Source organism: Ursus maritimus, unplaced genomic scaffold, assembly GCF_017311325.1.
Source record: "Ursus maritimus isolate PB19 unplaced genomic scaffold, ASM1731132v1 scaffold_5, whole genome shotgun sequence".
Taxonomy (NCBI): domain Eukaryota; kingdom Metazoa; phylum Chordata; class Mammalia; order Carnivora; family Ursidae; genus Ursus; species Ursus maritimus.
This window is the reverse complement of record NW_024426663.1, coordinates 10,685,229-10,699,750: the sequence shown is the minus strand read 5'-3', so window position 1 is coordinate 10,699,750 and position 14,522 is coordinate 10,685,229. Positions and strand designations below refer to the sequence as shown.

The 14,522-nt window shown below is 34.5% G+C and overlaps 1 protein-coding gene across 2 annotated transcripts in view; it reads left to right on the top strand.

The window, feature by feature from the left end:
* FAM174A (family with sequence similarity 174 member A) overlaps positions 1 to 14,522 on the top strand; it is a 37,630-nt gene that overhangs the window by 21,027 nt on the left and 2,081 nt on the right. Inside the window, exon 2 of one of the 2 annotated variants that reach the window (XM_040622044.1) lies at positions 1,805 to 1,939. In XM_040622044.1, the coding sequence (XP_040477978.1) occupies positions 1,805 to 1,939 (135 nt within the window). Of the gene's footprint in view, positions 1 to 1,804; positions 1,944 to 14,522 lie in introns of those variants that run through there. The other variant, XM_008700908.2, reaches the window with a different exon arrangement.

Sequence of the window (14,522 nt, the reverse complement as noted above, 5' to 3'; positions counted from 1 at the left end):
GCACACATACATACAAACATGCACACATTTATGTACTTGTTAATTTCACAACTTAAACATTTAAGTTCTTACTATATAAAGACTAGCTTATACGTCTTACTGCCATTTTTTTAAGTCTTAACTTTAGTATTAACTCTTATATTGGTTACATTTGTAGCTTTAAATACTATACTTAAACCTCTTGTTTCCTGTTCCAGCACCTTTGGGTAGGCATATAGATATATCTGTAAGCAGTGACTAGTGGAAACTGTTGGTTTTTGTCCAGGCTTAGTATAATTTTCTAAATTTTCACCACCAAGACCAGGTACTTTATACTCAGAAGCTAGCACAATGCCTGCTGCTTAATAAAACTCAAATATCTCTTGAGTATGTATGTATCTGTGTATTTTATGTGTGTATATGTAGGACAGTTTGTTTCCCCTGGGATGCCCATAGTCTTGTTTGCAGAAGCTTGTATAGCTCTTTACAGTTGACCCTGTATTCCTGGTATTGATTATCCCACTTGTTACATCAAATAAAGTGACCCAGAAACATATACATTAAAGTAAACTTTTATGTTGGTACTTACTGAAATATCTTCTATCTTGTTCTTGATCTCTCCCATAGATATTTGTATAAAACATATTTTCTCGTGTGTGAATTTAAGGTTATTTCATTGGAGATGACTCAGGCATTAATTGTAGGGTCAGATTTGGAGCACTGAGCTAGAATATATCACTCAGACCCTGAATAAATAAAGAGCATTTTAATCAGACACTGCTACAAAGTACTAATACAGTGGTGAACAAGACATGCATAGCTGCCCTCCTGGAACTTAGTGGGAGAGAGGCAAATAAACATTGGAATAACCATATACATAAGCAAGTATAAATACAAATTGAGGTAACTAATTTGAAGGAAAAAAAACAAGTTATTTGAGAGAGAAGCATAGAGTACGATTCTAAGTCAGTGAGACTTTCATATTCATGAATGTTTCGTATTCAAATAATGATTAATGTTTAGCACCCTAAATTATTTTCACTCCTCTAGACAGGGGTTCTGAAACTTTATCATGCATCATATTGATGAGAAGTGTTAGTTAAAACACGGATTTCTGGGCCCCATATTCAAAGTTTGTCTTTTACTAGGTCTGAGTGGGCATGACGATTTGCATTTCTAATAAATTCCTAGATGATTGTGATTCTGCTGATCCGGGAAACCACACTTCAAGACCCACTGACCGGGGAGCGTAGTTTTCAGCACATTGAAATAACTTGCAGAACTTTAACAAAATATTGATGCTTAGTTCCTTCTCTGTGAAAACTCTGACTTAATTATGTGGTGATAAGGACTAAGTATGAAGCTTTTTAATATACTCAGGGTAATTCTGACGTGCAGCCAGGTTTGTAAGCTACTTAGTGTAGAATCTGAACATGTATATACATAATAGTTTCTTAGTGGGGCAGAGAGTACCTAATCTTGCACAGTGATAAGAAGGCATGGGGAAGGTAAGGAAAAGGCTGGAGTAGAAGGCTTCAGTAAACATATGGTACCTTAAAGATTTATGTGTTCATACCATAAGATGATAGAGAAGAGAGTAGGTCAGGCAGAAGAAATGGTACACAACAAGTAGGATAGATTTTGTTTCATAAATAACCCTAGATAGTAAATCGTTTACATTCCTGAATTGTCATTCTGATACTGAGTGCCTCCGATGTCAGCAACAGAGGGATAATTTATTTTTAGTTTACAAATAAATATAAAGTAAGAATCATCTAGCCTATATTCAAATAATTTTTATTTATTAATTTGTTCTATTTAATAGGATGAGAAGAAGGAACCGAAAGACTAGGAGATACGGAGTTTTGGACACTAACATAGAAAACATGGAGTTGACACCTTTAGAACAAGATGATGAGGAGGATGATAACACTTTGTTTGATGCCAATCATCCTCGAAGGTAAGTAAGTGTTGGTCAGTTTCATTCCATGAATTAGGGAGGCAAGTCCTTGATAAGTAAGTTGAAAAAATAATGTAGAAAAAAATACAGTATTCCATTTAGCAGTTTTTATCCTAACAGATTTTATTTGGTTCTATTTAATGAAGTTCTTTGTGCGACCCAACCAATAGTTCACATGCATATTGCTTTGCTATAATAGGTATAAATAATAGAATACCATTCCAAAAAGAAATCTGTTTTATAGATCTCCTTGCAGAGCTTTGTCCTTTTAACTGCTACATACTGACAAGTAATATGTAGTAAGTCTTTACGTGTGTGTGTGAGAGAGGGAGAAAGAGAAATCTTAGTAAAAACATTTTGATTTTAGTCTGTGCTGTTCTATTTGTAAACCATGCTTTCACTCAAAATTGTGGGCTGATGGTCTGCTAGTGTAGCTATGATACCTTTTCTCAGATCTGTTCTTGCTGAGTGTGAAGTCCTTTCCTAAGAGATTTATATAAGCAAAATTACATCATTATAGACTTAGTTTCAAAGCAAATGGACCACATGGGAAGGGAGGGAAAACTGGGAAGAAATCAGAGAGGGAGACAAACTATGAGAGACTCTGGACTCTGGGAACCAAACTGAGTGTTACAGAGGGGACAGGGGTGGGGTGATGGGGTAACCAGGTGATGGGTATTAAGGAGGGCACGTGTGGTGATGAGCACTGGGTGTTATACACAACTAATGAATCCTTTAATACTACATCAGAAACTAATGATGTACTATATGCTGGCTAATTGAACATAATATTAAAAAAATAATTTAAAAAATTAAAAAAAAATTACTTAAACATTGAAGAATAATAAAACAGTGTTTACTGTAAGTATAATGTGTGAGCAGGATCTTTGCTTTAGTGGCACTGTTTTTAATTTTCTTCTTTCTCACTGATGTATCTCAAACACAGAACCACTGAAAAAGCAGTTAGTAAATATTTGTTGGATTACTAAAAAAAAAAAAACCCAAACAAACAAAACAAAGCAAATGGAATGAGGAAAGGAGGTAATAAAGATTCCACTCAGTAAGGAAAGACATGTTGAAATAGAGGGGAGACTATTTCTAACAGAAAATTAGAGTCCATAATCAGGTACAAATACCATGAGTACAGAAATCTTGGATTTTTATACATGCAAGGTTGGGAGGATCAGCTCTGGCAGGACACAGGGATGTACCATGTTTTTTGTTTCTTTATTTGTTTTTGAGGTAAAAATGTAGAGTTTTACAATCTGCTAAAGAGTTTGGTATATCCTGCTGTTATTGGAGAACCATTGGGGTTGTTTGTGTGGAGTATATGTAATCGGATAATCAGATCTGTGTTGTGGAATAATACTTCTTGTAGTACTAGGGAAGTTGTCCTGGAAGAGACGAAGGATGGAGAGCGGCAGACCAAGGAATGTAGGAGGCACATAAAGAAGGGAATGATTTCCATGAGATATAATTACCTGTAGTTATCTTTTATTTTGCAGCCTGCCTCATCACAGACCTTTCTCCAATACTTATCCCTCTCTTATGTCCCACTTTTCATGAATTTTGTGTTCCATTAGGGAGCTAGACATTAATCAGAGTTACATAAAAAGAGAGAATAAGTATAGGGTGATATGAGAACTTGTAGTGGGGACATAGAACAAATAACCAAAAACTAATTGTCCAGAAAATCCTCTTGGACATGATATGTTAATTGAGACCTGAAAAAAATGAGTAGAAATTAGCAAAATTAAAAGTGGTTATAGGGTTGGGGATTGGAGAGAGAACAGCAGGCACAAAGTACCAGAGGCAAAAGAGAGTGTAGAGTATTCAAGGAACTAGAAGAAGTTAAATAGATGCTATATTAATACCTGTGAGAATGAATGAATGAGTGAATGAATAATTTTTGAGCTTTGAATGCAAAAATGAGAGTGATAAGTAAGGCAGAACAAAGAATCAAAAGGCAGATCATGATCCATGGCAGTCAGTGAGAAGTCACTCAGCAGGTTATGAAAAGCCACTTGAAAATTTTAAGACAGGGAAACATAATCAAAGTTGTGTTTTGAAGATTACATAGAGTGGAGAGAAGCAAGATATGGAATAAGGCAACCAGGAAGACCAGTTAGATGGTACAAGTACATGGGGTGGTCAATACCAGAGCGATAGCAAAAGAAATAGAAAGGAGTAAATTATTAAAGAGACTTTGAAAGGTATTATGAACAAAATTTAGGAATTGTGTTTGGAGAGTAAAGGAAGGAGAAATGGTTATAATAATGGAGAAGCATGTTTCAGGGGTAATGATAATTATCAATGATTGATAATTATTAATAATCATCTTCAGATTTTTAGTAGTATGCCCCATATACTTAAAAAAAAAGACTTAGAAAAAACTTTAATGTAGATATGGTTAGTTGAAGTAAGAACAGCAGATAAACAGTGTTTACCTGTTCATTCATTCATTCATTCATTCATTTCATCCAAGAAATGAATGATGAAGCAGCTATATATATATATATATATATATAGCAACTGTTTAATGTCCGGCACTGATCTGGCCACTTGGGGTACACTACAGCCACAAAACAGAAAAGAGAAAGAAAAAAATCCTGACTTTGCGAAGCTTAACTTCTTAGTGAAAAGATGAGATTGGGAGGTTGCCAAAATCAGGAGTAATGTTCTTTTCTAGGGCAGACCTACGTTTGCCTCTTTTAAAAGGAACAATAAGTTCATTTTCATTTTCACTTGTCCTCCTATATCCTTCTTCGTTGATTTTTTTTTTCTCAAAGATCACATATTTATGCATTACTTTAGAAAAAGATTTGCCTTTTGTTTGAGAATAATTTCAGAGCTTCAGAAAAGTTGTAAGAATAAAAATAGCACAAAGAATATCCTATTATTCTTAGATCTAGATTTACCAACATTTTACTTCATTTGTTCTCTTCTGTGCTCTTTTTCTGTCTTATAAATACAGAAGAATGTATATTCCTCATTTTATATTTACCTAATGTTCTGATGTTTCCTTATAATTAGGATCATGTTATGCATTCTTACTGGAAATACTGTATAGATCATGATATGTCTTTCTCGGGGTACCCTATCTGGAGACACACAGTGCCCGTCTTTCCTTCATTAGCAGTAGTATGATGCACCTACTTAAGGTTTTGCCCAATTTCTTTAGTATGTTACTATTTTTTCCCCATTGCAACTAATAAGACATTTTAAAATCATGAATATATTCTGCTTTTATCAAAATTTTCCCATAAGTTTAGCAGTCATTAGTCTTGATTTTTGCCTGATCTAATCTTCATGTGATAGTTGCAAAATAATGATTTTCCAACCTCAGCATTTCCTTTATATTTGCCAGTATGTATTGTAGTGTAAGCAAGAGCTCTCTCTCATTCCTTCTGTATTCATTTATCTAACTATTGACAGTATGGAGTCATGATTTTTCTCCTTTTTCAGTGGTTTATAATTCATTGCTGTCCTTGCCAGTGAGAGCCTCTTCAAGCAGGCTTCTGCGCCCTTGTGATTTGCTTCCATTTTTTTTAAGGCAATTCCTCACATTCTGGCCTAACAAGATGTTCCAGGCTCATTTTTGTACCTACCCTGCCCTAGTGATGGAATTAGCCATTTCTCCAAAGAGCCTTGGTTTCTTTGGCAACTAAGAGAGCTCTTTGTTACTAAGGTGTGTCCTTGCTTCTTGGCCCCTTCAGCAGACAGGTCTATGAAATGTATGTGTATGTGCACATACACACGCATGCCCATATACATGCATATTCACATACGTTAGCATACTTTGCATACTTTCACTCCATACTTCCCATTGTGCCTTGCTGGTGTATTGCCACTGTGTTCTTTCTTGCCTTCTTCCTTTACCATAGTTGCATTTTCTTCGTTCCGTCATGAGAATGACTTCGAGCAATCTTCTGGATCCCAGCATCAGCATTTACTCATTTACTTAATTCTCTAATAAAACTAACAGTTTCAGAATCGCTTTGCCTATGACACTAAAATAAACAAGGCTTCTAAGAAGGTTTAGGATTTGTTAGTTTTCTTTTCACAACCCCATCTTGCTCAAGACTGAGAGTACATTATTAGATATTTATTAGATATGTAAGTGATTTGGCCTAGTTTCCTCCTCCCTCTTCAGTGTGTTTATCATAATCACTTGAAATATAATTGAAGTCGTTTGATCTTGCTTTCTGTTTTAGATTTTTTCCTCCCCTTCCCATTTTCATTGTCATTTTTAATATGAAAAATACTAATGTGCTTCCAAAAGTGAAAACTATACACATTTTTTTGAAGATTATACACACACACACTCAGAGAAGTATCATTCCCTCTTGTATTCTTTCCTCTCCATTTTCGCCACCTCACCCCTCATAGGTAATCATTTTCATTATTTATCTGGTTTATCTTCCCTTGGTTCTTTTGATAAAAGTTGACAGAAATATGTATTTCTTAACACTTTTCTTTTTACACAAGAGGTAGCATACAATATATGTTCTTTTATACTTTTTTGTTGCATTTTGTAATATCTCCTGTAACTCATACTATATAAGTTCATAGAAATATTTTTCATTTTTAACAGCTGCATAGTATCCCATGGTGTGTAGGTACCGTGGTTTATTCAATCCATTGCCTATGCTTTGACGTGTAGGTGGTTTTCAATTACTTTGCAATTATGGGTTATACTTCAATGAATAACCTTGTGCATATGTATTTTTGTATTGTTGCAGGTTCATTTTCAGGGTAAATTTCTAGAACTGGGATTATGGGTCAATAGGTTTCACATGAAATCAGTTTTAACCATGAAAATGAGAGGTGACTATGAGGCTTCCCAGTGGACGTAGCAAATGGCATGGATTCGTTTTTTTCATTAAAAACAGTGATAAATTGCCTGTCATTTGTCCTCAAATACTCTACTAAGCTATGGGGATATGGTGGTGAACGAAATCGGACAAAATGCCCATTCTCATTTTAGTTGACAGTCTGGTAGATCTACATAGGCCAGAAATACAGAACAAAGACATCTTGGCTAGACTTGGGATTCCCCTTTACTGGATTTTGATTTTGCCAAAATCAGGGATAATGTTCTTTTCTAGGGCAGACCTACTTTTGCCTCTTTTAAAAGGAACAATAAGGTGAATATTTCAATACACTGAGAAGCAAACAGTTTTTCTGTGTTCTCCCTTTTTATTCTTCACACAACATTAAACATTTATTTAAAGAATACCTGTACTGATTCTAGACCTCTGCTTTGATTTTTTCCATGGTCTGTGCAGTTACAGACCCCTTTTTCTGACTCTCACTTAGGGGAGGGTAGATATATTTCTTTTCTACTACAGTCTCATTAGTAGAAAACAGTCATTTTCTGCTGCTGACAACAGTTTCAGAGAGGTGTGTTTATATTCCTATTACCGTCTGTAGCTTAGAGATTATTGTTTGTGGTAAGATATACAGTCCAAACTCTGCAACTTCATTTGAAGCCGATTCATTGGGCAAGACTCTCTCTGCTCTTCTAATGTTAGTATTAGAGATTAAACATTCATTATGCCACCAATTTAGTCAACATTTCAAATTTATCCTGTGGGAAAGATACATATAGGTCTTATTGTAACTGACCTAAGTAACATTATCAAGGTTAATGCCATTTGTTTCTCCCATTAATAAAGGAGGAAAATCAATACTTGTATGGAGAGTTTATTGTAAGGTATTTCTAGGCCCTAAAAGAGGACTTCCACCAAAGACTTCCCAGCAATCCTACCATATAAATGGTAGAAGAAACAGAAGGAATGGATGATGATATTGGTAGAGATGTCTTTAGAAGGATAAGATCAGGGGTCTTATCACTGAGCCCAGGGAAGAGCCTGGACACAGTGAGGTAACAGAATTACACTAGAAGCAATTATAATAGTCACTTGTTAGTAAGTATCTACTTGAGTGCAGGATATACAGACAGTGTATTAGGCCCCTTACATATATTATGGAATCATCAAGACAGTCTTGTAAAGTAGTTCCTTTTGGTCTTATTTTAAAGATAAGAAATCTGAGGCTCACAGAGTTGAAGTAACTTAGGCTTCTCTTCCTGCTGTAATTGAATTCCATTTTTAAATATTTATTTGATTTATACCTTTATAAAGAGAATAATTGTAAATTCTCTTCATTCTGTCTTCTATATCAGCTCTTGCTATTACTCTTTATTTTGCAAATGTGGACCCTAAAATGAGGAATGTAAATGTTATGATATGCCTATCTTGCCAACTGCAATGCAGAATCATATTAGTTTACAGTATAACTGCTGGTGATTCTTGTGGGATTAGCTCTTACTGATGCTGCCTTCATTGTTTAAGTGCTTTCTAAAATTAGTTCCTCTTTATTTTCCAGACTCTATCCACAGAATAACAGGAAGCAAGTTATTTCCAGAGAGGCAAATGAATTTCCTTGCTTATAATTTTATCACAGCATAAAACTATCCTTTTGTAGTCAGCTCTTTCTGAGAAGAGTGTTTTTATTGTTTTTAATACATCAGAATTTTAATGATTGTTGTTGGTAGTTAGAATTTGGGGTCATTATTTTCACTGTTTCTTTCTTTTAGATGGAGCCATATGAAACTGCCACTATATGGTTTAATCTAAATTTCAAGGAAATTTGTTATTTCATATAATAGTATGTCACAATAGATAGAGCTGACTCCAAACACAGTACATCAAGGCTCTGGCTCCTTTTGTTGCCATCCCCTTGGTTCTGTACACCTTCATGCGTTGGCTTCATTTTTAGGCTGATAATAGGATGGTGACTGCAGTTCCTATAATCATACCTAGGATGGTAACTTTCAGTGAAAGTTAGGGACTTCCTTGTGTACCTTCCTTAGGAATGAGAAAATTTTCCCCGGAAACTCTAAACAGAGCTGTTTTGTTTGTTTGGTGGTTTGTTTTTGTTTTCCATATCATTGGTCAGGTGGCCATTTCTAAATTAAACCCTGGGAAGAGAAATGAAAATACCATGATTAGCTCAGAATTATCATTTGTGTTTCAATAGATTCTGAAGAGTTAACCACCATTACCACTGTATCTAGTACTTTAAGCATTGAGGTTAATACAGTCAAATTGGGAAAATGTAGGAATGTGAAAAAAAATAACTTGAGCAACTTGGTTAATACAATTTCTCTTAAATTTGCAATTGACATCCTAATTTTGTATATTAGGGGTAATTTCTAATGTTTAGTTCCTGAAACATTTTGCACAAAGATTTTAGAAAACTAGAAAACAAATGTCAATTCTTTAACTGTTTTGTTGGGTGTTTCAGCCCTCTTGAATAGAAAAACTGATGAGGAATTAGACAGCGTATGCTAACTAAAAATTACCTTCACTTTCTCAAAGAAAAATATTGGAAACAAATACTCATAACCCGTCCCCAAAACAATTTAAAACAGTGCTTTACGACACAAAACAACAAATGGGAACAATACTTCTTTGTTATTCTGTTTTATTTCTACTGAACAGTAAAATTATTAGTATTTTATGTTGATGTACACTACAAGACATTTTAACAGTCTTGGTAGCAGCTTCTAAAAGCTGACCAGTCATCACTTCAAGGCTGTCTTAGTAATTTTTATCAAGTATGTAGTTTTTAAAACCCTAAATTTGATTTTTAGCTACTTTTGTTCTGCTTCATTAAATTTAATATTGTATGTCTTCATTACATTTGTGCTCAATGTTACTTGACCACAAAATGTTTTCTGGTTATTAACATCAGCATATCAGAATTAGAAAACAAATTTGATAAAAGTATTTAACCAGAAACACTCATTAAGAAGATCTTATTCAAATTTGAAAATAGTTCTAATTTCTAAAACACTACTTTCAATGTGAAACTTAACGTATTATCAGAATAAACACTAAGGTTATTCAAAGTAAATAGAGTATAGGAATGTGTCAATTACTGTGTTTATGTTAGATAAAAATTGGTATTTTAGGATGTCTAGTGGTGTGTTACTAGTAGGATCATCTGTGCTTTTTCTGCTTAAAGGGTATTATGCTGTCTTTGTCATTGCTTAAGTGATAAAAGTAGTGAGTAATAAAAGGTAATAAAAGAGAACCTCATGTTGTTCTTTTTTTGGTATGTTTTACTTTTTTGTGGACATTGAGCCTTAGAAGATAATTTGCTTTGCTCCATTAATAATTAGACATCACAGTGTGCTTATTAGTTAAGAACATGAATCATTTGTATATTATTTTAACAAATGTTGTGTAACATCAAATTTTATTTGATAGTGCTATTTTCTCATCTCATTGAATGATCTAGAGTTGTCCTGTCCAACCACATGTGGCTCTTGAGCATTTGAAATGTGACTAGTGTGACTGAGGAACTGACGTTTTAATTTTACTGAATTTTACTACAAATTGCCAGATGTGGCTAGTGGCTGTTGCGTTGGACAGAACAGACCTGGAGCGAAAGTGTTTGATCTGGTTTAAATTAATTCTATTAAATGAAAACTTATACGACAGTTAAATCACAAATTTCTGTCTATATTATATAGCAGTTGATCCATTTAATGAAATGTTTACTGCTTTTGTTCAGGAATTATATTCTGTGGTTGTTTGGATTGTTGTCTCTCTAAGGTGAGATAGATGGATATGGGAGGCAGAGTATAACCACCCATGAGACTGATAATGCATGAATAGGGTTAAAGACAATACAGGGACAAAGATCTCAAGTTTATGGACGGAAAAGTTATAAACACGGTTAATTCATTAACTCTTCCCAGTGTTCTCAGATAGTATTCTTTAAAATCCACAGATACTGTATCCATTCTTTAAAATCCATAGATGCTGTATCTTTAAAAGAATTTGAGAGAGAGAAAAAAAATAACTCCAGGAATCTAATATTTGCAAATTTATTTAAGTAAATAAAGAGGAGCAATACTCTTGACTGCACTAGTACAGTTTTGTTTTGTTTTGTTTTGTTTCTGAACCTGATGTGGATTTGTAGCTGTTTTGGTAGTTTAAGATTTTCTGAGTTAGCTTTTAAGTTATTCTTGAAAGTAGTGTCTTTTCTTTTAATCATTGTATCGTTGTGTAATATGAAGAGGCAGAACATTCTTGAAGTTTGAAAAATACTCAAACTGAGGTTTCCATAAAATTTATTAATAACTGCACATTTGCTTTATCTTGCGGAAAAGCATGGTGATTTTTTTTTTATCGTGTTAAGAATACTTAATGTGAGATCTACCTTGAATTTTTAGGTGCACAATATTGTATTATTAACCATAGCTGAGATGCTGTTGGACAAATCTAGAACTTAGTCATCTTGCATAACTCAAACTTTATGCCCATTGAGTAGCAACTCCCTATTTCACTTTCCTCTCAAACCTCAGCAACCACTAATCTCTCTGCTTCTCTAAGATTGGCAATTTTTTTACTACATTTTTACTTTTGTCTATTTTAATAAAGAACATAGAATTACAGAAGTTTTTTCTGAATTCAGGAGTTTTTCTCATGTCATAAGAAGTCTGTAGTAGTTGGCTCCTGGTATCAATTCAATGGCTGATCATAGGGTCTACATTTATGCAGTTTTCTGCAGTCTTTCCTCATGCTTGTCTTATCCTGCTTATTTGGCTGCTGTAATTTCAGCCATCGCATCTCTGTTTCAGGCAGCAAGAGTCTAGGAGACAAGAACCCATATCACATCAGTCTCTTTTTCAGGAAATCAAAATTTCTCAGTACTCTCCTCTTCTTCCCAAGTCTTTCACCCACCTTGCTAGCAAAAACAAAAACAAACAAAAAGTCAATATTTTTATTAGCAAAAGAAAAGGAGATAATAAGTGTTGAGTAGACAGCTTATAATATGTCACCCTGACTATTCAGAATATTTTTTGAAGGTTTAATTTGGCAGCATAAACAGCATAAACAGTTCAGCCTTTTTTTTCGTACAGAGGGAATTCTGTAAATGGTGAAACAATCGAGCATTTGACATCTGATCTAATCTTTAGACTTCAGTGACTAAGTCATCATGACCGAGAAGTGTTGTGGTAAAATAAGGAGCAACAGAATATGATTATGTAGACTCAAGTGCTTCTTGAGCTTCTGGCATTGATAACTTAATCTCCTTACTTCAGTCACCTGAATCTTGGCTCTTCTTCCTTACCAAGTCACCTGACAAATAGTGTGACTGGTCTGCGTCTCTTTTTTAGCTCTTGGGCTCCATATGATTTCTGTTTTCATCCTGAAGACTTCCATAAAAAGGCATGCTTAATCAGTTGGAAACTGTTTTATCCCATTCATACGAAGAAGGACTTATCCACTAAATAATTGACCAGGATGGTACTAGATTCAGACTTCCTTTCTAGGCCAAGGCTTTTTGTCCTCTAAATGATTTCCATGCTGTATTTGTGGCTCTATAATAAGATCAGGGAATTATCTTTGTTTTTCTTCTTTTTTTCTTTTTTGTCATCACCATCTTTCCCAGTATCAAGCAGTTTTCCTGGCAGATAATAGCTCAGTATATGTTTGGTGATTGAATGAATGTCATTTAAAAAAAAATGTACTTAAGTATTAAACTTAGTAGCATGCACAGCCCAGTATGTTGCATACCCTATTTTATTTATTTATTTTTAATTTTTTTATTTATTTAAAAAAATTTTTTTATTATGTTAGTCACCATACAGTACATCCCTAATTTTTGATGTTAAGTTCCATCATTCAATACTTGTGTATAACACCCAGTGCACCATGCAATACGTGCCCTCCTTAATACCCATCACCAGCCTATCCCATTCCCCCACCCCCCTCCCCTCTGAAGCCCTCAGTTTGTTTCCCAGAGTCCATACCCTATTTTAAATAGATCAAGGCATTAAGTGTTGTGGTTACCTATGCCTGTCTTCACATGAGACTATATTTGAAATAGATTTGTCTTTACTTGTTCTGCATGTTGCTACCATAGAATGTGGTTGAGCGAGATGTGATGTTCTTAGAGTTTTTAGATCTTCAGTGGTGAAAAACTTGAACTTGTTAATTTCAGTAGTTATTTCCAACTTAAAAACTGTCAATTCAAAATTTAAACAGTATTAATTGAAGATTCTCCATACCTTTCCCCCACTCCCTTCACTCTAAGGTGATACAAGTTCTGTGGAGATTTGTACCATTTAATCTAAGACATTATTAATTTCAAGCTGTTATACTGAGAAAGAAAAATAGTCAATTTTATTATGAAATAATATGATATTTTCATGCAATGCAGGAATTGTGCATATGAGCTTCTCAATACTTTCACATTCTTCATTGCTTCTAAAGAATTTGGCAGTCGTTTCTGCCTTCACATGCACTTCTTGGTTTGTAATAGTGTCTCAGAACAGAAATTAGCAGTTTCATCAACCTGGGATATTGGGACCTCTTCTCATTTTAAAGACATGGTTGTTTCTTGGAAAAATATGGAATGCACACCATTGTTCCAGTAATAAACATTTGCTTTACCGATAACAATCTATAGCCTAATACTTTTATTTCTTTGTACATATACTGTAACTTTTGCTTCAGTGATAATTCATGATATTATCTTTTTAAAGGCATTCCAAACATTAAACTCATTCCTTGTAATACCAACAACACGTATAATTTTGTTGAAGTGACAACAGTACCAAGAGCTTGATCAACTTTGTGCACATGTAGGCAGTGGTAACTATGTAGTAACTACCACTTGTCTGATGGCAATTCTGAGATGCCTGCAATCAATTGGAAGATGCATGTCAAGGTCAGAGATGTTAAAATATGAAAAATGTGTTTTAGAAACTGAAATACAGTGTATCTATACGAGCAGGTAGGCTTTGGGGCTTGAGGCTCTGGTCCTGCCACTTCTGCCAAAAGAGCCTCTTGTTAATAAGTCCACACGGATTATGCTATGTACTTCTGGTTCTGTCTCCAAGCTTCTTTGAGTCTCCAGTCTGCCTTGTACAATTTTGCCTCTCCGGGTACTGGTAACCCTTGATTATTTTCCTCATGCCATGCTAAGGCTCCACATTTTTCAAATTGCTATGAGAACTCTGAGAAACTGAGTTTGTGGTGGAAAATACAAAGGTTCACTGAAGAGGTGATATTTGAGTTGTAGTTATTTTTAAAACTAGTAAGTTATTCAAAGAAGACTCTTATGAAAAAGGAAAGTTGGATTTCAAGTCAAGCATGCACCAGGGGATGACCCGCGTGAGAGTGTGTGCATGTGGTATATTGTGAGCCTCTTTAGAACACAGGCTATATTCTAGGGTCATGGAAAATCAGTCAGATTTGGGGCCAGATCTAGAAGGGCCAGATCTATATGTTAAAAATATATATATTAAGAATTTAAATTTTACTATTTGTGAAAATGGTCATAAATCATCAACTGTTTTTGAGTGGAGTGATATCATGAGATATATGTTCTAGGAAAAGGATCCTCGTGACCTTATGAAAAACTTAGAGTTGGGAAGAAACTAAAGTCTAATATTTTGAAGCTGTTTCAGTTGTTTACTTGAGAGATATCAAAGCAGAAGCAAAAGCTAGTTTAGGAGGGGAAGGAAATGAAAAACTTTGACAAGATAGTCATACTC